Below are 23,355 nucleotides of genomic sequence, written 5' to 3' on the forward strand. Positions count from 1 at the left end.
CAAGGCGTCCCGGTCCAGAAAGGGATGCAACTGGCGAATCAGGCAAACCTGATAAAAAGCCCCCCTGGCCACGGCCGTCATATGCTCTTCTAAAGACAGCCATGCATCCAGGAGGATGCCCAGATTGCGAGCCCTCTCTGTGGGGGGTAGAGATTCACCCCATATAGACAGCGATAGTGTCAGCTGACTATACCGAGACGCGAGTAGCCACAGCCACTCGGTCTTGGAAGGGTTGAGTCTGAGCCTATTTCTCCCCATCCAGACCCATACGGCCTCCAGGCAGCGGGACATCATGTCAAGGGCATCATTGGGGTGGCCTGGGGTGGAGATGTACAGCTGAGTGTCATCAGCGTACTGATGTACCCTCACCCCAAAACCACGGATGATCTCGCCCAGCGGCTTCACATAAATGTTGAACAGAAGGGGCGAGAGGACCGACCCTTGCGGCACCCCCCCAAGCGAGGTGCCTCGAGGTCGACCTCTGCCCCCCTGCCAACACAAACTGCGAGCGGTTGGAGAGGAAGGAGGAGAACCACCGCAGCACGGTGCCTCCTATTCCTAACCCCCTCAACCGCTGAAGCATGATACTATGGTCGATGGTATCAAAAGCCGCTGAGAGATCTAATAGGACCAGAACAGAGGAGCAACCCCTGTCCTGAGCCCTCCAGAGATCATCCCCCAATGTGACCAATGCCGTTTCCATGCTGTACCCCTGTCTGAAGCCCAACTGGTAAGGGTCCAGATAGATAGAATAATAAATGTATTCAAAATCACCCTGTTATTTTATTAATGATTACTGATTATATTCTTTAATAATGATTATAACTGATGAAAGGAAAGAACAATACTAAAATGTGTAATGAGGAGACAGCTCTTCAAACAGAGAGAAACCATTATCAGTATTAAATATAAGCTTCAAAAAAAAGGCAGAATTGCTATACAGTCCTGCATGGAAAGAAAAAACATCAATATCATTTTTTAAAGTCTAATTAAATTAAAAATTGACAACTGACAGAAATGTTTCTGTTCTCCCTTCACATTTCAAGAAAATTCAGTCAAAAAGGTATATTGGCTTTGCCAAGTAGAGCTCCTTACTAAGACAATATCCATATACATATTCCCTTTAAAAAGGGAAACTCTTTTCCTCTCAAATAATTCCAACTTTAAAATGGAAATTCTGTCTTAAGAGTTACAATATATGGAATATCATGGAAAATAAAAATTCCCCCTGCAGGTTAGGAAGATAACTCTGAATTTAAGATGATATTTCTTAAAGGTAAAGGTTCCCCTCATACATATGTGCTAGTTGTTTCCGACTCTAGGGGGCAGTGCTCATCTCTATTTCAAAGCTGAAGAGCCAGCGCTGTCTGAAGACATCTCCATGGTCATGGCCGGCATAACTAAATGCCAAAGGCACACGGAATGTTGTTACCTTCCCACCAAAGATGATCCCTATTTTTCTACTTGCATTTTTTACATGCTTTCAAACTGCTAGGTTGGCAGAAGCTGGGACAAGTAACAGGAGCTCACCCCGTTACGCGGCCCTAGGGACTCGAACCGCTGAACTGCCAACCTTTCGATCGACAAGCTCAGTGTCTTAGCCAATGAGCCAACGCGTCCCTCTTTGATATTTCCTGCCAGGAATTAAATCAGAAAGATTAAACAGAAAGGAGGTTAAAATATTGTGGAATTTCCAAAAATAAACTGATAAAAGTCTTGGCTCATAAGGCACCAAATTTAACTGTGACTGAAAAGAAAAAAATATGGATAATAGATGTGGCAAAATAGAAGACAAAAAATTGGATAAGATCACAAAGTATCAAGATCTGAAAATCAAAGTTGAAAGATTATGGCATAAATCAGCCATCCTGGCCCCAGTGGTTATCAGCACACTTGGTATCATACCAAAAAACCTTAGATGGCACTTAGAAAATCTATGCATTGACAAAATGTCCATCTGTCAATTATAAAAGCCACACTACTTGCATCGGCACATACTCTATCCTAATAAATGGCAAAGGTCTCTGACTCTCTGCCTAACTATTTTTTTAATTTTTTATTTTGACCAATGAAGCTTCCTGGATAGGAAGCGAAACACCTCAGAGTTTAACAAATTTTGGTCCAGTTGCCATGATTCAACCTTTTAATTTGTCTGGATAATTGAGTGTTCACTGACATATTGAGGAGGATGACTTTCCAACTAAGCAATCGAGTGCCACTGAATGAAATACAACCACAAAATCACAACTGACAAAAAAAAAAAAGGTGGTGGTGGGGAAAATTCATGCACATGCACCCAACACAGCCCAAGATATGCCAGAGCATTTAACCTAGTATCTCCAAACTCCTTTGAGTTCCTGGCTAAATGATATCAGGGAAACCAACATTTTTTTCCAATGTTTTTTCAATACCGTGTTTCCCCAAAAATAGGACATGTCCTGAAAATAAGGCCAAGCCTGATTTTTAGTGTGGGCCTAAATATACGCCCTCCCTCGAAAATAAGCCCTCCTCTCTCACACACACATACACGCACACACAGGTCCCTCATCTCCCAACCTTCCCAAGTCAGACACATCCCTGCAAATTCCTGCACCCCCGCCCCTTTCGCCCCCTGCGGCACCTCGAGCACCTGCTCCTACGCCATGGTGGCGGACCGCCCACTCTTGCCCCCGCACGCTGCTTCCGCATAGCCCGCACTACCGAGTGCCCGCCACAGCAGCCACAGCGCAAGCATCACCACCCCAGGGCTTCTTTGGCAGGGCAGCCACTGGTGGCAGAGAGGCCTCCATGTGCAGCAGACAGTCGCAGAGGACTACAACAGCAGGCCTTGCACATCCTGCCGCTGGGCGCGGGTCTCGGCGGGAATGGCTGAAGCGCTGCAGGTGTTGCTTCTGCCACCGTTGCTGCCTGTAGAGGCCTGGCACCCCCCTGCGGCCAAGCTCAGCTGCGGGCGAGGAGCGTTGGCCATGGCTGGGCCGGCTGAGCTGTGTCTGTCGGGGCTGCTGGGTGCCTGGAAAGAATAAACTGGACTTGCAGGAGGGAGGGAGGGAGGGTGGGCAAGTGTCCCGCGAGGCTTCCTTCCCCAGGAAGAGTCTGGCATGATCGCCATCCAGTCTGGTGACTCCCGAGACAGAAGGGCTTCACAGGATTGCCAGTGAGGGCTCCGGTAGTCAGCGCTCGGGTGGGGGGACTGCAGGGTGATTGGAGCAGAGAGCAGGGGGGAAGGGGAGGCCTCCGGCGACCATCACCATAGAGTGAGAAGCACACTCCCAGAGCGGCCGCTGCCCTGGCTGGGGTTTGGAAGCTGCAGAAGCAGAGTTTTGGGGGGATAGATTTCTGCTGCTTCTGCTTTTGGCTGGATGCAAGGAAAGCAGAAGAAGCAGCAAAAGTCTTTCTTTCTCTCCCCCAAAATCTGCCTCTGCCGCTCAAACCATAGCCAGGGCAGCAGCCGCTCTGGGAATGTGCTTCTCACTCTATGGTGACGGCTGGAGCTGGACCCTGCAGGGAGAGCTGGCCCAGGCTGTGGCTTCTGTGCGGGTGTTGCTGGTGGGTGCCAGTGGCATTGGCTACGAGCTCAAGGATCTGGTGCTCACCGGCTTCGGCCACATCAACATGGTGAGGCCTGGGAGGTGCACGAGCAGGGGGTGGGGACAGGCACTTGCATGGCATGGTGCCTTCGGGCTGCTCGCATTCTTTACACACATCCCGCTGGCGGGGAGGGGCTTAATGTCATTGTCGGCCAGGCAGTGTCTGCTGGCGACCCCTAGGGAGCGGGCCTTCTCTGTGGGTGCACCTACCCTCTGAGATCAGCTCCCCCTGGAGTTCCGGATGGACCTTCGCTCTTTCCACTGCGAACTAAAAACGTGGCTATTTCGCCAGGCCGGCCTGGACTGATGGGGGTTTTAAAATGGATTTTAACTGATTTTAGGGATTTTATGTGTAACTTTTAACCCAGAGTTTTTGTTTTATTTTTCTGTTTTATTGTTGTGAGCCGCCCTGAGTCCTCTCGGAGAAAGGGCGGCATATAAGTCTAAACAAACAAACAAACAAATAGAGAGCCTGGATAGCTCAACAGACTAAAAGCCTGTTATTAACATTCAGCCGTCTGCAATTATTGCATGTTCGAATCTCCCCAAGCTCAAGGTTGACTCAGCCTTCCATCCTATCTAAGGTAGGTAAATTGAGGATCCAGTTGTGGGGGCAATAAGCTGACTTTGTATAAAATATACAAAAGTATGAAAGCTATTGCTTAACGCATTGTAAGCCGCCCTGAGTCTCCGGAGAAAGGCGGCATATAAATCTAATTAAAAAATAAATAAATAAATAAAATAAAATAAAAAAATAATAATGGCAGTGCATGAAGGGAGCCTCTCTCTGCCGGACTCTGGGCTATGAGTACGCAGGCCACCCAGGACCTCCTGCACCCCTGAAATAATAAGACCCCCCGATAATAAGGCCAAGCCCTTATTTCGGGGTTCAAAAGAAAATAAGACCCTGTCTTATTTTGGGGAAAACATGGTATCAGATTTGAAGTATATGAAATGTAGAATGGGATATTTTGCATAATTTTGCATTACTAGTTGAAGGGAATTCTTTACAACTAACATAATTGCCTGTAGAAATTAGCAGGTGATTAAATTTCATACTAATACACACATACCAATACATAGAGTTTTGTCACAAAGTAAGACATTGAGTAGTTTGTTTACCTCTCTGGAACTGGGAGATTGGGGCAAAGCTTAGCAGCGTTTACATGTGTAGTGTATTCAGATGGCTTTAACTCATAACTACATAAAGCAGAACCTGTATAAAGCATAAAAAACAAAATAGAACATTACTTGATAAAAAGTGATATAACACATCGCATTAACACAAAAAATACAACATTGATTATAGTATTCCATGCTGCAATAGAAAATGCCATGTACAATATCGATTTTCTGAGAGCAATGTTGTACTTAGGTAAATAAAGAAATGCTGTGATTATTTAGAAATAATTAGACTGATCTCAAATAATTACATATTCAAATCTGTATTCAATCTAATTTATATTCATATAATTACAACAAAAACTTTAGGAACTATCTGGAACAGGATCACCACGAGGACAGCTCCTTGTAGCAGTCTAGTTTAAAGCACTACGTAGTTCCTCAACCATATCATCTACCATAACAAAATGGGAGATCTTCTGCTGCCGGCACAGCGTCGCTTTTAATCATTAGAGACTGCACCAAAAAGTTGGGCAGCTCTGGCCCCACCGCAGCTACGGATTATAACCGGGCCCCTGATCCTGAAGCTCCAAGGCTAAGCAGGATCCACAGGCAAGCTGGGAGAATCCCTGAGCTTGCAAATGAACGCTGGCCTCGCTACTGATATCAAGGCAGTCTTAAACAGCTTGCATTGCTGCGGCGAATTGGACCCACCCAGAGTGTGGCCAAACAATTGACCAGTGACTCAGTTCCTAATGCAAGTCTGGGGTGGTGCCAGAAGTGTGCCTGTGCAGTCCCTGAGCCGCTATGTTAAAGAAGGCATGCTTATGCAACCATGTGGCTGCCGTGGCTCCCTGCTGAACGAAGTATGACTGTTGGAGCGGTCAGGAACTCCAGGCCCCTTTCTGCCACTACGGATAGTCCAGGAGCCAATGTTACTGGCCTGTTACTACCACCGATCAGCTTTGAGGCGTTAGGAATCAGGTGCGGCGAGCTGCTGGAAAACCCTTGAAACTGCTCCATTCTATCGGTGTGAAAAATCCAAGATTTTTAATCAAAATTTTCCCTCAGAAGCTCTCACATCTTAAATTAGCATCCAAAGAGCTGAGACTGAGTTGAAAAATGGGACTGTTACCAGGGAGGCGTGTCCTCAGAATTTCAACTCAGTCAATAGAGCTACAAGGCTAGAGTAATCCAAGCTGACCTGGATTCTCCCGTTGACCCTACGGAGAATGGATTATTCATTTTATAACCACCACAAGGAACAGACATTTTTCAGAAGGCCTTACAAGCAGGTCTCATATGATTAATACTGGTAGAATATAAATATGAGAAGTGATTGGGTAGGTAGAAAAGTTATTTTTGAATTTAGTATGATTTTACATGGATAATGGTGCCAAGAAAGAGAGATTCATGAAATGAAGAACAGACGTATATGTATATTTCAATAATCAAGACCTGTAATAAGCAAACCAATGAAAAATTCTGGGATTCTGGAGTATTGCCTTTTTCTACCTGTATTTAGGTCTCTTTTGCTACTACTTTTGGAAGTAAACCAACATTTTTCTCCTGAATATTGTCATCTGGTCTAAATTAAACTAAGTAGCTTATTTATATAGCTTTATATAGCTGGATGCAGTAGACTTTCCCAAGCTGATCCCTTTTATTTTATAACAAAGATTGTTAGAAGACTATTTAATTTGTCAGAGAACTCATATCTCATCAGAATTTTTGTTAGCACTGCACATCTTAATAACATCCCTTCTCATTTTTGTAGGTTTAAGGAAATCTTGTTCTGGTTGATCATAAACCTGTGACTCTGAAGTGTGTGAATCACCATCTTACTGTCCCCTGTGGCCTGTGAAGGGGAGGACGACAGAATTAAAATGTCGTCTAAGTAGCAGAGGATGTGTACTGGAACCATGTGGACAGTCGCTGCCACCACCAACAATTTGGAGAACATTCGTGGGGCCGATGAGAGGCCGAACGGAATGGCTCAGTACTGAAAATGGAAATTGGAGTACGCAGAGCGCAGATACTTGCAATGTGCCGGGTGGATCGGGACACTTAAGTAGGCTTCCTTGAGGTCCACTGATTGTAAAAGGTCATTCTCCTGGAGGCATCCCAGGATCGATCTTAGGGATTGCATCTTGCATCGCCTGTACAAGATAAAGCGATTGAGTTGCTTGAGATTCAAGATCCCCCTCCAGCCCCCTGAACTCTTGGGCACCAGAAACAGGATGGAATAGAAGCTGGTTCTTTCCTAGTCCCTTGGTACCGGCTTGATGGCCCAGATATCCAACAAGACGGTGTCCATAAATTGTTTCTTTATGGGTTGGTGAGAAACCGGGCGCTGTAGGTAGTGGTTTGGAGGGCTGGAGCGGAATTCTAAGGTGAGGCCGGACCCCACCGTCTGAAGAATCCAAGTGTCAGTTGTAGAGAACACCCCCACTGGCAGTGGAAATACTGGAGCCGACCGCCAATGGGGAGGTGTGGCAAGGCGTCACTTGCCACATCGAAATGGTTTGGTACCGCCCCCTCGAAATGGCTTCTTCATTGGGGGCTGGAGCCTGCTCCGATCCTGGAAGGCCTGCCTGTCAGTGGGTGGGTCAAACCTTTGCGAGTAGGAGCGCTGAAAATAGGACACGCTGGGTCTGGTATCAGGCTGAAAGGGCTGCCTCTGCAAGTAAGGAGAGTATCGGCGGTCGGGCCTCCTGTAAGAGGAAGGTAATACCTTCCTTTTGTCCTTGTTCTCGATGAGGATCAGCTCTAAGGCCTCACCAAAAAGAGCTGAGCCCTTGTATGGGGCCAAAGCGACTTTCCACTTCGACTTCATATCAGCCCTCCAATTGCACAGCCAAAAGAGCCGGCGAGATGTTATTGTGGAGTCCAAGGCTTGAGATGCAAACTTTGCCGCATCTAAGGATGCGTTGGCCAAGTACTCGGTGGCAGCTACTAGTTTATTAATGGTTTGATGTAGCCCGATATCCTGCGGGAGCTTTTCTTGTAATTAGTGAAGCCATATCAGAGATGCCCGGTTAAAGAATGAGGCTGTTGCGGCCCTAATGGCCCAAGCGGCCGTTTGGTGCTTTTTCTGAAAGACAGTTCAGCCTTCCTATCCTCAGAGTTAAGGCCTTCCACTATATCGTGGAAAGGACAGTGGAAGACGTGGCACTAGCTACCGGGGCATCTACAGAGGGCAAGTGTAAAAGATGCTCAAGTTCAGGAGCAGAACAATAAAGTATCTTGTCGTGGCCGCTAGGAGCGGCAAGCGAACCAGGCTGACTCCACGGCCTTTGAATGACCTCAGAAAACAGTTTTGGATAAGGAATGAATTCCTGCTCCTGCTTTGGAATCATAAACAGGTCATCATGAGGAGCAGCTGATCCCTGAGGATGATCAGAATGGTCTTCAACAACTCCAATATTGATCACCACCTTAGCCTTATGGAATAAAGGCTTGAAGACTGAGGGGTGGAAAAGGCCCGTAAACGCTGACCTATCTGGCAGCAACCCTTCGTTTTCAGCGAATTCCAAATCTCCAGAGTAACCCTCCCCAAATGAGGAATCATCACTGTGCGAAGAGTCGTGTTGCGAGGGAGAAGCAAGCCTGCCCGAAGAATGTGCCGGAAGCTGCATTCGTGGGTTGGGTGCCACCAACGGAACCTGACTGCCCTGCTGAATTCCAGCTGCCAGCATTTTGGACAGATTGTCAGAGATCAGAGCTTGAATGTCCAATGGCTGGTCAGGAAAAGACCCTCACCCCTGCTGCAGTTGTGGGGAACGTAGCTTCTGGGGCCTGGCAAATGGGCATTGGGTGCCTATGCAACCCCACTGGCATTGTACTCTGGACCCCCAAGTGGTCTTCCTGTGTAATATCAACCAATAGCTGAGAAGAAGTACCAGCCTCAGATGTAGCCCAGCCCTGGAGCGCAGCAGCCCCAACATGTGGTAGGGGTACAATAACAATGATCAGCCGAGATGGCTTCAGTGGTAGATGCACGGTGATGCTCTGCAACCTGAGCATTGAGTTGTGCCTTATCAAACTGCTTCTCCAAGGCTTTGTGACACCTCTTAGCGTCTTTGTCAACCATTGCAGACTGTTTAGAAGACCCAGATGATGAAGGCCTAGCCTTAACTGACTTACTACTGGTGGATTTTTTAGCCCTTTTAGAGCCAGAGTGCTTGGATCTATGGGCTTTGGGAGAGCTAACAGCTTGCTCCATGTCAGAAGACAGAGCAGAGTCAGACACGATAACTGCCACGTAGTAAGGCTGCTGAGAAGCCGAAAAGCAGAAGGCAACGATGGAACTGCAGTCCAACAGGCCCAGAAGACTATCACTCCACAGAGTAGGTAGTAAAAGACAGCTCCCAAGGACACCACCCTCACAATGCCAGCTCTAAAAAGAAACTGGACTGAAAGTTCAGAAGAATAAAGGCCCGGCACAGACACAGACAAACCTGTCCTCCCTCATTGCTGCATCCAAACCTCTGGAAATGGTGATAAAGACCGCACTGACTCCCAGCGGTGGCTCAGGCTTCTGGAACTCCAGGAAATAAGGCACTGGAGTCAAACCCAACTCTTAAGCACCGCTTCTCCAAAAGCTCCCTTCTCTGTTGTCCAGAGAAGTCTTTGAAGGTGGGAAGCAAGGCAAATGGCAAACAAGCAAGGTGCGAGGCAGCTGAGCCTCTCAAAGCACTGCCACGCCTGAATCCACAAACAAAATGGCGGGCACAAGCGGCAAAACCACTTCCCTGCGCCACTGCGGACCATTTGCAAACAAAAAAATGGCACGAAAGCTATTTCAAGCCCTCCAAGCACCACAAAGCTTCACCTGATCTTCGGAGTTTGCCCCAGATCCCCGTGCAGTGACTCAAGAGCCGCCCAACAAATGTGGAGCTGCGATTGTGGTGGCGGTTGTGTCAGCTGACTTGGAAATCAGCTCACCCACCGGCGGCAGATCCAAGCATCAGAGGTGCCCTGAAAAGGGACAGAACTCTGGAATGCTGCCCCAAGGAAGTCCAGGGCGGTGGAAGGCTGCCTGGAGCCCCAGGGATGCCTAAAACACTGCCAGCAGCAGAGGAGGTGATGTCAATTCTCCTATCCGAGTCCAAATGTGCAGCTCCTTCAGGAAAAATGTCGAAGAAAAAAACAAAGTCCAAAATGATAATCCAAGGTGAGAAATCTGGCAGCTAAATGCTAGAGAAAGCCATTCAGGTCTCTTCAGCTAGACTGAGTGAAAAAGACTGAAGCTCAACCGAGCACAGGTGCGGTCAAAGAAGGGGGGGGGAAATTTACACTCAGTCTCTGGCATATAGATGAGAGATGACCCATGCATGGATTATCAGAACAGCGTACTGGAAAACTGCTGATTTTAAGACAATTCTAAATCTTGGAACCACAGAAGAACTAAAACATCCATCCACAGCTCAGACTGGTATACTTTTTTTCCACATTTAGAGACGACTGATCTTTTTTTTCTCCAACAAACCTTTCAGTACTTCCCCCACCCCAATAGTTTATGTTTCCCACACTAAGAACATTCAAACCCAAAGTTTCCATCCTTTGGGGAAATTTTCTTTTGTGTTTTTTTTGAACCACTGCATTCTTTACAAAAAAAAAAATTACAAGTGTGTTTAGGACATATTGGATGGCTTGGCTCACCACATATTTCTGACAGTTGGTTTCTTTCACTGTCAGCTCTAGCGCAGTTTTTCAAGAGCCTTTTGCCCCCTGCACTCATCTTTCTCGGCTGCCTTTGAGCCCTTACTGGCAGACACAGCCTTGCCTCCAGATTTTGAGGTGTGCTTTGCCACTGCCCTTGATGAAGTATTCTTGCCAGGGCCCACAGGATCAACCTGCAATGCTGAAGCCTCTGCAGCCTTCACTTTCATGCTGCTGCCTGCAACTGCCTCCTCCACCTTTACTGTTGTAACGGCAGGCTGGTGTCAAAGAGGGCGCTCTATCTCTCTCTCTCTTTCTGCGCTCACACTCACTGTTGGAGGCTCGCTATTTGAGGAAAGGCAATAAATTGGCAATTGTGGGATTGTTTGTGCCGTTTCCCCAATGCTCTGGTGATCAGGAGGCTTAAAAGCCTTTTGCGCCCTTTCTCGCCTTTTTTAGACTCTCTGGCAGTTTCGGCAGTTTTCTGCTCTCAGGCAGTACTTGCACCAGTCAGTTGGACACTTCAAAGTGGAGCACAAAGCTCCTAGAACTCCAGCTGCTTGGGCTCTTTAGGCTGCAGCGCTACAGCTCCCAAGCAATCCTGAGCCCCTGGGGTAGTGGTGTGAAGCAAAGCTCATTCACGCTACTCACAATAAGTTTAGGAGTGCGAAGCTCCTGCGGCGGCTGGACTTTCCTGAGCTGTCAAATGAGGAGCGCGAAAGCTCCAGCGACTGCGCAAATCTCATGCGCTAGATTAAGGAGCGCGAAGCTCCTATGCTCATTAAAGCTCCATTACATTTCAAGTTACAGGGGCTAGGTTCACGCTACCCCTGACTTCAGCGGAGCTTGGTGGGCTTCAGCGGTTCGAGCTGAAGCCCTTACCGCTGAAATAAACCCAGCGATTCTACCGGAGGATCGGGAGTCAGCCGGTTGTAAGAACTCACAAATCTGAAGTCCAGAAATATCCTGTACTGTCAAAAGGAGTTCAGAAATGCTCCTGTCAGAAACCGGAGGAATTTTGACACGTCTGTCCTAGCTGAAGGACTGAGTCAAAAGCTGGGGAATGTTAGCAACAGAGGCATGTTCTCACAGCTCTGACAGACTCAGTCCAAACAGCCAGCAGACGAGGTCAACTCATTCCTGGTTGCTATCTCCACCACTATGGAGAACAATCAAACCCAAAGTTTCCATCTTTTGGGGAAATTTTCTTTTGTGAACCACTGCATCCTTTTTTTGAACCACTGCATTCTTTACAAAAAAAGATTTACAAGTGTGTTTAGGACATATCAAAGAATGTACAACACACACGACACATTATCTACGGAGCTCTGCATGTCATGAGAAGACAGGAATTATGTTAGTAACTTCAAATGAGCCCTAAGGAGCTTTAAAAACTAACATTGATAAACAATAATTTTTAAATGAATCTCCAAACAGTAACTTTTTGCGATCATTCTTTCAAGATAAATCTCCAGTAGAATTCATTCCAAGGTCATTATCTATTTCCAAATGATAGCGTATTTGATTTTAGCCAAAAGGTTGCAAACCTATATATTTATATTTATATCATCTAAACCTTGTTGTTCCTAAGTGAGCAAACCAAAACACAAGCCTTCCATTGCACGTTCACAATAACACTTTGCTATGGAAAAAAGTTAGCTGTAATCTATGAAAATTTCATTGGTAAGATAACAGTTGTTTTGGACTTTGTAAAAAAAATCCTTTGTTTTACTTTTTGACTACCAGTTTTTTAAAAGACAGCAATGTAAACACAATTCATGATTCAAAGATTTTCTCACTTCCAAAAGTCAGGCACAAAACATTATTTCATGTTTTTTTCCAAGCCATTTTATATGGACTGTAAAAGTGGATATGACATCCACTTATGTCAGCTGCAGATAATTCTACACTGCAAAGGTCACTCCAAAAGTATCCACTCAAAAACCTACTCAAGTGTGAAATATAAAACCAAACACTATATATAAATTTCAAAACTGCATTTCAACTGAAGTAGTAATATTTGGCTACATCTAGCAAATATTTAAAAGTTTTATGAAGCCAATTTTCCACAGAAATTTCGACCACCAATTCTATGCTATTTTCCCATTCCTCATTTCCTTTGTACATTGTTAAAATTACTTGCTACATACATTTAGAAACAGTAACAGAGCTGGAAGGGACCTTGGAGGTCATCTAGTCCAACCCCCTGCTTATGCAGGAGACCTATACTAGGGATTCAAACCACTGAACTGCCAACTTTTCTGATCAAGCTCAGAGTCTTAGCCACTGAGCCACCCAGCCATGACCTACCTAGAATTGGAGATGAAAGGCATTGCCTCTAAGAGCGGGTGTGTTACGAGTAACTCTTTTCTAACACTTACTCTTAGTTTTTAATGAATTCATATCCTGATTCATCTCAAAGTGGATCTTATTCTGTGTTCCAAATATAAAGTTAATTATTTGATAAACATGAATACTAAAAGGTACTGTTTGTTAGTACATAAGACCTGTTGCTTTGAACATACCACAGTTATGAGGCTACCACAGTTCTATTAATATTGGATTTCTAACTGATACAATCACTTGAACTACGTAATGGTGGAATATGTGGGAAGCTGAGGAAACTTTGGTTATGGGTTGGTGGAACTTTATGAAGTGCTTTTTGATTTATTATGAATTCTTCCAAAGTTTTATATCTTCAAGACATAATTTATCCAGCTTCTTGATTACAAATGATGGATTTTTCATTTTAGAAGTTATATTGATATATGGGATACCCTTTCTCTTCCTTTTTATTTGATCTTAGAACCTTTTGCTTGTATTATCAGAAAAAATGAAAAGATTAAAGAAATTGATAGAACAATAGATAATTTTGTATGTATATGATCTTATATTTTATATATATATTTCTCTAATCTTATACAAGAATTTGGTATATTCTCTGGTTACTGAATAAATTAGGATAAATCATACCTGACATTACTTGAGTGCTATTGTTATTGCAATTTCACAAAGTATTCTGTTTTATTATTATTTAGTCACCTCAAAGTGAGATGGATGGCAAACAAGTCAGAGATAGATGAGATAGACAGACAGACAGACAGCCCGACAGACCGACCGACCGACCGACTGACAGACAGATTTAATATGCGATTCTGTCACTTCTGAACTGGTTTAAAAAGAGTAAAATGAACGTAAGTAAAATGAAAAATACACACTAAAAACAATTCAAACAACATCTCTCTATATAAAAATGGCTGTGTGTGTGTGTGTGTGTGTGTGTGTGTGTGTGTGTGTGTGTGTGTCAGCATAACTCTGGAACGCCTTGAGCAATTTCAACCAAACATGGTACATAGATGACTTACTCCCTGGAAAGAAATACTGTGGGGGTAAGACACCCCTAACACCCCTTGGGGGGGGGGTGTTCTGTTAAAATACAGCCTGTTGTGCCTTAAAATGGCTTCTACTGTACAGCACAGTGGAGTTGCCATGGTAATGGCACACCCACCGGCCCTGCCACAGCCAACCAGGGGTTGCGAGAGGAGAAGAAGGAAGAGGAGGAGGAGGGCCACCAGAGCCTTAGTGCAGGACTGAAGGGACTGAAGCGGCTCTATACTTGCCTTCGTACCACATTTGTGCTCAAGGCAGCCTTTGCCTCCTGCCACTTCGGGCTGGAGCTCACGCCCACCGCGCTCGTCCGAAAAGCTGCCTGGCGGGGGACACAGCAAGGCAATGGCCAGAGCCTTAGTGCAGGAGCGAAGCAACCCTGTACTTGCCTTCGTGCCACATTTGTACTCAAGGCAGTCCTCCTGCCACTTCAGGCTTAGAGCTGTAAGCGTCCTGTTGCTAGGGGCGAATGGGGCAGGATCACGTTGTCGCTTCACATCGTAATGGGCTCCAGGAAGAGGAGGGGATCCCATCTCCCCCATTGTGCCCAAGTTCACTGTGCCTCATGACACCTCGTATCAGAATCAGAGGGGGGGGAGAGAGAGATACAGAGAGAGAGAGATAAAGAGAGGGGGAGAGGGGGGGAGAGAGGAGAGAGACACACACACAGAGTGGAGGGAGCTGGCGATAAATAAATACCCGGGCAAAGCCAGGTTATCAGCTAGTACATACTAAAAATGAAGGCAGATGTTTTAATAAAAATTGGGAGAAACAAAAATATATTCATTTAATATTTACCTATAGATGTCCTGTAGGAAGATATAGGCCTTCAACAGATTTCTGAAGCAAGAGTCTGCTACAGAATCTGAAGGGAGAACATTTTTCATTTGATATCAGTCTTAGAAAGCATTCTCAACTAATAAATACAAATTTAATTCGAATTGTGTTCATGAATAAACATGATCTAGATTGAGTATTCATAATGCCTTCGTATATTTGGAACAAAATAAATATACCTGAGATATTGAATTTCATTGATTTATTTTTAATACTTTCATATTTGTATTCCTTTACATTATTTAATAAAAATGTATGAAGTTATTAAATCATATTCTTTCATAAGATCATTCTTTATGATTCTCACTGTATAAATTACATTTCCGAATGTAATTTTCTATATTTCAAGGATTATCCTTGGTCATTCTTTCTTCCTTTGGCTATAAGACAGAATATGGAAAGTTCAAGATTCAGGTCCTCTTAGATTCAACTATTAATACTTAAATACTTATTTAAGTATTTAAGCCACATGTTAATTTAAGAAAACAAGGTTGGGGATACTTGGATGCCTTAGTCAAGGCCACATTTTACCATCTAGCAGTCACATAGATGCAGTTGTTCAAAGCTAACCATGGTTAACTTCTCTTAGTTTTTTTCTCCTGACAGAAACATTTGACAAATCTCTCACGGATCCAACCATTAAATTATTGTTTCTTTGTACTGTTCCACTCTTTTGGATCTTACAATTACAATTACTTTCTTACACTGGATTTTATAATTACAATTTTGACGACTTCAAATGACTCCTGAGCTGAGGTGAAAGAAAAGAAAGGGAGAAAGGATGAGTTTGCAGTAACAAAACAAGATTCTGCTGACTTTATATAGCAGTTAGATCTAAGTTAAGAACTGTACTTGCATTACTAATATCTTAATGGAACAAGTTGTGGGTTTCAAGTAATAACTACTGTAAGTACTTGTGATTCATAAAGAATTACAACAACAGTGGGGGAAACTGTTTGGGTGGAGGCTGACCTTGAGTCACTTGTCAGCTCATTTTTTCTATTCCAACATGTAAGAAGCTGATTTACTAGATGGCTCCAAAGAACATATATTAAATTGACACATTCCAATTAAAAGATTAAATGGATTTAAGGATTGCATATATCCTTGCTGTTGATCATGAATTTGCACAACAGAATTTACATACAAGATAGAGTTTTAGATAAACTTGCAGAAATTATGGAGTGGTTCGCAGACAGAAAGCAAAAAAGTGAGTAAAAGGTTTTTTTGGAATTTATGGTTCATTAGAAGCTTGTCATAGAAAGAAGTTAATAAACAGAATTAAGAATGTTATAAGAAGGTAACAACAGGAGAAATATTACAAGAGGCAAAGAAGATTCATGATTTATTATTAAATGGAATAATTAGAAAGATGCAATGGTTGGTTACAGCAGTAGAACAAGAAAACATTGTCTATGGAAAATATTTTTACTACTTGCAAAGAAAGAAGAGAAAAGAAACAAATGATGTCAAGACAAGGGACAAGAGAGTTGAAGCCCATGAGTGAAAGGGGCAAAAATGGGGGGGGGGGGGGAAGAACCACCAATAGAAATATTAAAAATTCAGCAAAAACAAATACTTCCTACATATTAAATAATTTTTCAGAATAAATGTTATATTTGCACAAAGAAGATGTCTGCTGGGATATATTCCTAAGGTTTTTGCACAAGAGAAGGAGAGATGCTATTCTAAAACAGCAGATTGAGGCACACTCAACTGTAGAAGGGAAGCAAATGCAAATATTTGAAAATGTTTTCCCTAGTATGTTAAAAAAAAAAAGGAGACAATTCATATTTCTTGCAAAAGTCCTAAGAACTAAGCACAAAGAACTAAACATTAAATATACATGGAGAATTGGAAGACTGTTAGGGACAAAAGAAATAACTGCTAGGACAACAAACAGAAGCTTCTTTATGTGAAAATAGATGGAAATCACAACTGAAAGAAAAATAAAAGAATCAGGACAGATCCACAAAACCAGTCCAAGAAGACTGGTTAACTGAGGGAGTTAAACAAAGTCAAATAAAATTATAACATTTAGATTTATTGGATATGAAAAACTTTCAAAAGAAAGTAAAATGTCAAAATCATTTGGAAAAGGCAAACAACTAAGAAACCTTTGGTATAGCAACTCAGAAAAAAAGAGAGAAAGCAAGAGAAAGGGAATAAACTGCTACATACATACTTTTTACATTTTTGGGCCAGTCACTCTCTCTCAGCCCAATTCACAAAATAATGGAGGAAAGAGTATTGTATGTGTTAACCATTTTGAATTATTTATACAAATAATAATCACAGGAAATAAATAATCAGAAATAATAGCAGTTGCATAATTTTTCAAGGAACTATATTCTTTGAAAATATGATGATAATGGAGGAGAATAATAATAAAAAACAGAATATAGCAGTAATAATTTTAGATCCGCAAAAAGGCCTTTAACAACCTGGGGCAGTGTAGCAGAAATTTACAGGACTGGTAAAGAACAATTGATTTAATTTAATTTAATTAATTATTGATGAAACTATGGTAAGAGTAAGATTCAAAAATGATTTTGCAAATCTCAAAAGAAAGGCAAATCAGCTTTCCCTAATCTTGGTTTATACTACAGACATGTTGTGAATATTGAAAATATTTGAATTAAAACTGCAAATATATTTACTAAGAATGATTCCAAAAAGTATACATGAAAAATATCATAACCTATAAAAATATATGCTGACAATGGCAAGAGTCAATTCACCATAACATTGGAAAAGAGAAAATGTGCCAACGATACAAGATTGTGAGACCAAAATTGGAAGATATGTAGCAGTTGAGAAATTGACTATATATGTGTACAGCAAAAATTTAACTAAATTCAAATAGGATAGGCTTGCTCACATACAAAATTGTACCCAGCAAGGCAAGACTTTTGTTTTTGAGTTAAGTTGCTATTTCAACCTGTGATATTCTTACTGTATTTTACAAAACTATATAGTCCTTCAAACTGAATTCCTTTATGCTGAATTAGGCTTGTTTTGCAAATTGCTGCACAGTATTACAATCATGCTTCTTATTTGGAATGGTTGTTTCATCTTAATATTGGAAGAACAGCTAAGTTGAGGGAGTATGCTTCAGTATTTAGAATCTTAAAAGTAAACCTGAAATAGAATTCAATTCAAATTGGAAACCATTCCTCAACTATATTATATGGGTTTGTGCAACATCCATACATCACAACCCGACTTTTTCCCCAGGTGCTTGGGTCCAGTTGAGAGAAGTGAGGGGCGCATGACATGGATTTTGTAATTTGTTAACTAACACAGTTACTTTGTCTTTTAATTTAACTTATTTTTCTCTCTTTTAAAATGGTACTACATCTAATTACAGCCTGGAATGTAGGAAAACTTTTTATCCTATTGCTGTACGGATTGATCAATAGCTTTTCCTAAACTGGAAAGATAAACTGGCTATCTGATTAAAAAAAAGTTTGTTAGTGCAAATGAGGGTCTGGTTTGTCTCTTCATTAACTCCAAGCAACCTTTTTGACATCAGACCTTATTTTAATGAATATGTGGGATATTATGGGATGCAAATATTTAACATGTAACTGATTTCCTATGCAAAGGGGAGATTATTTTTATCTCATCCAATCAACTTCCCTCTTGCATTTTCTTCGTGTTAACTATAAAAAGGAATGTAAAATGGGTCTTGAGGCTCTCCCCTTTTTATAGGGGTACCCCAATTAAATGCTTTTAAATGACCTTCTGATTCAGTTTCTTATTGGGAAGGTAAACTGAGGCAGAACCTAGGGCCAGATTTGGCTATCAGAAGTCCCCTTCTGATTGTTCCATTTGCATGTTTTATCACATTCATTTTATATCTTGCATATGCTTTTAATGTTATGTGATTATTTTGCTTTATTGTTATTTCTTACTGTACATCATTTACACTAGCTGAGTTGCGAAGCCCTATAAATCCAATCAATCAATACCCATCAAAATTTTGGATTTTTCCATGAACAGAATCCATATATAACTTTTACCAGATAATTAAATTTACAAGATAATTAGAGCAGATTCTTAGCAAAGTGGATTGAATTTATTGCAGCACATAATCTTGGTAAATTATATACTGTGTTGACTATGTTTTTTGATATTCATGTTTAGCTTAGAACTTAATAACAATTTTTAATCTTGATATATATTCAATTATTCATAATTAACTATGCTAGAAAATTATCATATTTATGGTATTTTAATTCCTTATTTATTCATTTATCTTTTTTGTTTGTTTATGTATCATCTTTAAAATGTGTAATAAAAATTCAACTGAGGAATCTTCTCCCATAATAATATAATCTTTCTTTTTTCTTATTAATACCATTTTGTTCTTCTGTCTAGCATCTAATATGCTTACTTTGAGGACAAGCAGCTGCTCCTCTAGGTTGCATAAGTTGAAAAAAGATTAGAACTGTCTTTTCGGATAAAGTCTAATGCTCTGGATTAAGAAGATGATGCTAATTTAAAAGCCTTAATGGGATGGTGCAACAGAATTAAACTTCATAAATACACAAAATAATTTAAAACTATGACAAATGTAAATATCAAACTCTAGCATTAGTATTATTTTAAATTCAATGAATATTTTTATTGGAATAGGGTTAGAAATATAGCTTGTTTAATTCTCCTGAAGTTTACCTGAAGAGGCCAAACAGTTTCCATTTCTGTAAGCAAAATTAAAGGTAACTATTTTTCCGGATTTGTATTTTATCTAAAATACTACAAAGTATACCACAGTTTGCATATAATGCTATGGTGTTGCCATGGTGTCACTTTCCTCTCACCTGATATCATTTAGGGCACATTTTTGTCAAACTGGCATAAACATCAAACCATATTGACTCACATCTATGGAAATGTAGATTTTAATGCATCACTTAATATTCTATTGATAACTTCTAAAAACCTTCTTAGACATTGAAAACCAGCATTCTGGAATATAAATCTGACTAGAATTCTTCTTAGCACCTGGCATTTTAATGTGCAGAAAACTTTTCATATTGTCAGCTCTCATTCTAGTGCAGTATGATGCATTGGGGAATGCCACATAAGACTCCTATTCCTCTATAAATTCTGTTAATTCTTTTAATATATTTGTTTTAAATAAAAGCATACAAATAAATTTTCAGAAGCACTTTTCTCCAAACATATTTGCACTTTAGGAACAGTCTATCCATATATATCAGAATATATCAGTATTTATTAATAACATATATTTCTGGCACCTAGTAATGTAAAAGGAAAGTAATTCACTCAAGTATTCCAGGAAAGATGGAAAGAGGAAGGGGAGGGAAGGGAAATGTTGTTTATAGACAGCTCTCAATTTACAAACATAATTGATCCCAAAATTTCTGTTGCTAAGTGAGACTGTTAAGTGAGTTTTGCCCCATTTTACCACCTTTCTTGCCACAATTAATGAATCACTGCAATTGTTAAGTTAATAACATGGTTGTTAAGTGAATCTGGCTTCCCCACTGACTTTGCTTGTCAGAAGGGGTGATCACATGACCCTCGAATATTGAAACCATTATAAATATAAATCCGTTGCCAAGCATCTGAATTTCGGTCTGGTGACCTTGAGCTTGTAGAGAAAAGGCAGGGTCTAAATCTAATAAATACAAATACATAATCTATCTTTCTCATCAAAATTATCTTTGCCGGACCCATTCTTGGACAATCAGTCATTTTATAAAGTGTAACATCAAAGAACCAGTGCAGAGCCTCAGAACAAAAACTTGGACATTGTATCAACATTGTTACTGTGGTTGGTGTGGGCTTGTCACCCACTAAGGAAAATTTGAATAATTTTATGAGCTTTAATTCCTCTAGTCCAATTAAATCTATAACATTTGGATATGAAAAGAGAGCACCTAAGAAAAACAGCATCATCTTGTTTTGTTTCTTTAAGATGTAAAGTTTATAAGATCATATATATTTGCAACTATTGTAGATGAAGCACTTCATTCTGAGAAAAAGAAAAGACTGTTTTAACACAATGCATGATGGTTGTTTTTTGATGTGTTATTAGTTATTTCCAAATAATACTTTAGTAAAATGAGAAATAAAATTGTATTCACCTTACCATTAATATCTGCAAATTTCTGAACATCAGCCAGAGTTTTCAATTCACTACGTGGGCATGCTGATACACAGAGAGCAATGGACTTGATCTTCCGACGTACTAAATCTACATTGCATGGCTCCAGAAAAAACACAAACCTTAAGGAAAAAATGCACATACATGTTGATTTAGATAAAGAACCTAAAACAGAACTTTCAAATTTTAGAAGTAAAAGCACTATATAACATACCATTTATTTAATTATACACTTCCACTTAAGATTAAAGTGGTGCCTCTCTGTAATGATGATGGATGTTAAATATCTATATTTAGTATTATGGAATCACCACAAAGAAAACCATTAGCAACTCATGTGATATCTACTCACATGCAACATATGTCTTTCTGAATAGTCAGCATTTTTTCTAGTTACATCTGACTATACTATTCCTAAAATGCATTTCTAGGTAATAAACAAAAAGTTTGGTTGCCCATGTACTTTCTATCTATCTATCTATCTATCTATCTATCTATCTATCTATCTATCTATCTATGGCTATATTTTTGCTAAACACCTTGCATTTTCCTTTGAATGAATGCAATAAGAGCTAAATTCAGGGAACAAGTAATCAAGCATTGAAAGAAAGTCTGTTAAAGTATGTATTTATTTTATCTCATTCAGAAACATAGCAATATATCCACTGTTACAGAATGGTCCCAACATGTTAACTTCTGGAAGCTTCACAATTTCCACTTTTGAACATAATGCAATTTCATATCAAAGGCTGCAGAATAATCATACTATATATTACCATCCCACCTGATTTACCAACTTTAACAAAGTTCATCCTGTACTGTCAAGTTACATCACTATCATGTACTTTGAGGCAGTTAAGGAGCAATATTATTTTTTAAATGTAACCCTCACAACAAAAAAACTGCTTGTCTTTGTTTATAGGTTTTGAGAAACTAAGAGCCTACTGTATTCTGAATGTGATCTTTAAATTCACAATATATATAGTACTCCAATTATCATTCACATTGCATGCGTGTCAGAAGCTCTGAGGCGCTTCCGGATTGAAAGGATTAGCTGGTGACATGAACATTACCCAGGGATGCCCAGTTGGGGGCTCCTTTCATATCCTTTGTTAAACAAATCTCTGCAGTTGTTAAGTGAATTAAGTGGCCATTCAACAAATCCAACTCCCCCTATTGACTTTGTTTGTCGGAAGCTGGCTGGGAAGATCGCAAATGGTGATCACATGATCCCAGGAGGCCATAACTATTGTAAATACATGCCAGTTGCCAAATGCCAAAATTATGATCTCACAAACATGGGGATGCTGCAAGGACTGGTCATAAATCACTTTTTTCAGTGTCATTTTAATTTTGAACAGTTGTTAAACTAATAGTTGTAAGTTGAGGACTACCTGTATTGTCCACAATTTATTTATAGAGTGAGGTTTTGGGGCTTGCAGATATGCTTGACACACAATTGAAAAGACTTCTTTTTTGTTTTTGTCTGAAAGGGGAACTCTGAGAAGCATCCCTGACAAAGGTCTTAAAAGTCAAGAATTTTTCTTTGGAAGCCATTTTGACGAATGGTTTGGGGTACTGTAACAGTTGCAGGAAAGTAATTATTTAGCTGTGATCAGCACCATGAAGTAGTCCTCTAAGATGAAATAAGAGTTCCCAAACTGCTCACCTTAGAAACTTTTCCATTGGCAATTTTGCTATCCTCAACACATCTGGAAACCAAAAAAAACCAAGTGATCTCAATGCAGAAATGAGGGCTCTTAGGATCAGTGATATCACACCTGCATTTTTCTTGCTATTTCAGAATATAGTATGTTATATTGATTTATGCTATATACTATAGAACTACACAGAAAGCACATGAAATAATGGTATCTTAGTTACTTTACCCACCCATTATTAGTATCACTATTGCTATTAATGCCTGAAATATTATCCCTTCATCCGTCAACCAACTTTTTTGCATTTTCTTTTGGCCTACTTTACAAAGGACCATAAAGATTAGGATACGTATTTTCAAAGAATACTCAAAAAAAGCAAATAAAACAGTCATAACTATTGTCTATTTCTTGCACAACATATAGAAAATAAGCAAGATATTTAAGCAAGTAGAAACAGCAAGAATGTTGCGGAAAATGACATAACACTGGCTTTCTTCATTTTAAGAAAATTAAAATTGAGCAAAGTCAAACATACTGTAACATGTAGGTTTTAATAAGTACAGTAGATAAGTACAATTGTCTGCAAACAATTCCCAAGAGGAGGAAAAAATAGAGGACAGCTCAAAAAGTCAGTATGACTGCACAAGAAGTCAATATGGTTGCATTAGTGAAGTTTAGTGAAGATCAAAAAAAAGAAAAAAGACACATCCAGGAAAAGTAAAAAGTCAGGTTAGAAAAGAGTACAAACTCTAGACATGTTTTCAGGGACACAAATGCCCAGAATGAGCTAAGCAAAGAATGTTAACAGTAACAAAATGCTGAGAAAGCTGCCTCAGTATTTGGCACGGAACGCAGCCCCTTGTTGTTCTGCCCCAATGCTTGCCCACCAGTGCTCCAGTGATCTGGTTTCCTGCCCTTGCTATTTTAAAGTACAATAAACTGTAATAACACTCTCCTT

General features: G+C 40.7%; 1 protein-coding gene across 2 annotated transcripts in view; it reads right to left on the bottom strand.

Moving 5' to 3' along the window:
- Positions 1-23,355, bottom strand: part of SLC44A1 (solute carrier family 44 member 1) — a 99,829-nt gene that overhangs the window by 42,315 nt on the left and 34,159 nt on the right. For both annotated transcript variants that reach the window (XM_034410663.3, XM_034410662.3), the window contains exons 4-5: positions 20,722-20,858; positions 4,710-4,803 (exon numbers count right to left, since the gene is read on the bottom strand). In XM_034410663.3, the coding sequence (XP_034266554.1) occupies positions 4,710-4,803; positions 20,722-20,858 (231 nt within the window). The remainder of the gene's footprint in view (positions 1-4,709; positions 4,804-20,721; positions 20,859-23,355) is intronic.

Source organism: Pantherophis guttatus, chromosome 2 (genome assembly GCF_059756535.1).
Source record: "Pantherophis guttatus breed Tessera chromosome 2, ASM5975653v1, whole genome shotgun sequence".
Classification (NCBI taxonomy): domain Eukaryota; kingdom Metazoa; phylum Chordata; class Lepidosauria; order Squamata; family Colubridae; genus Pantherophis; species Pantherophis guttatus.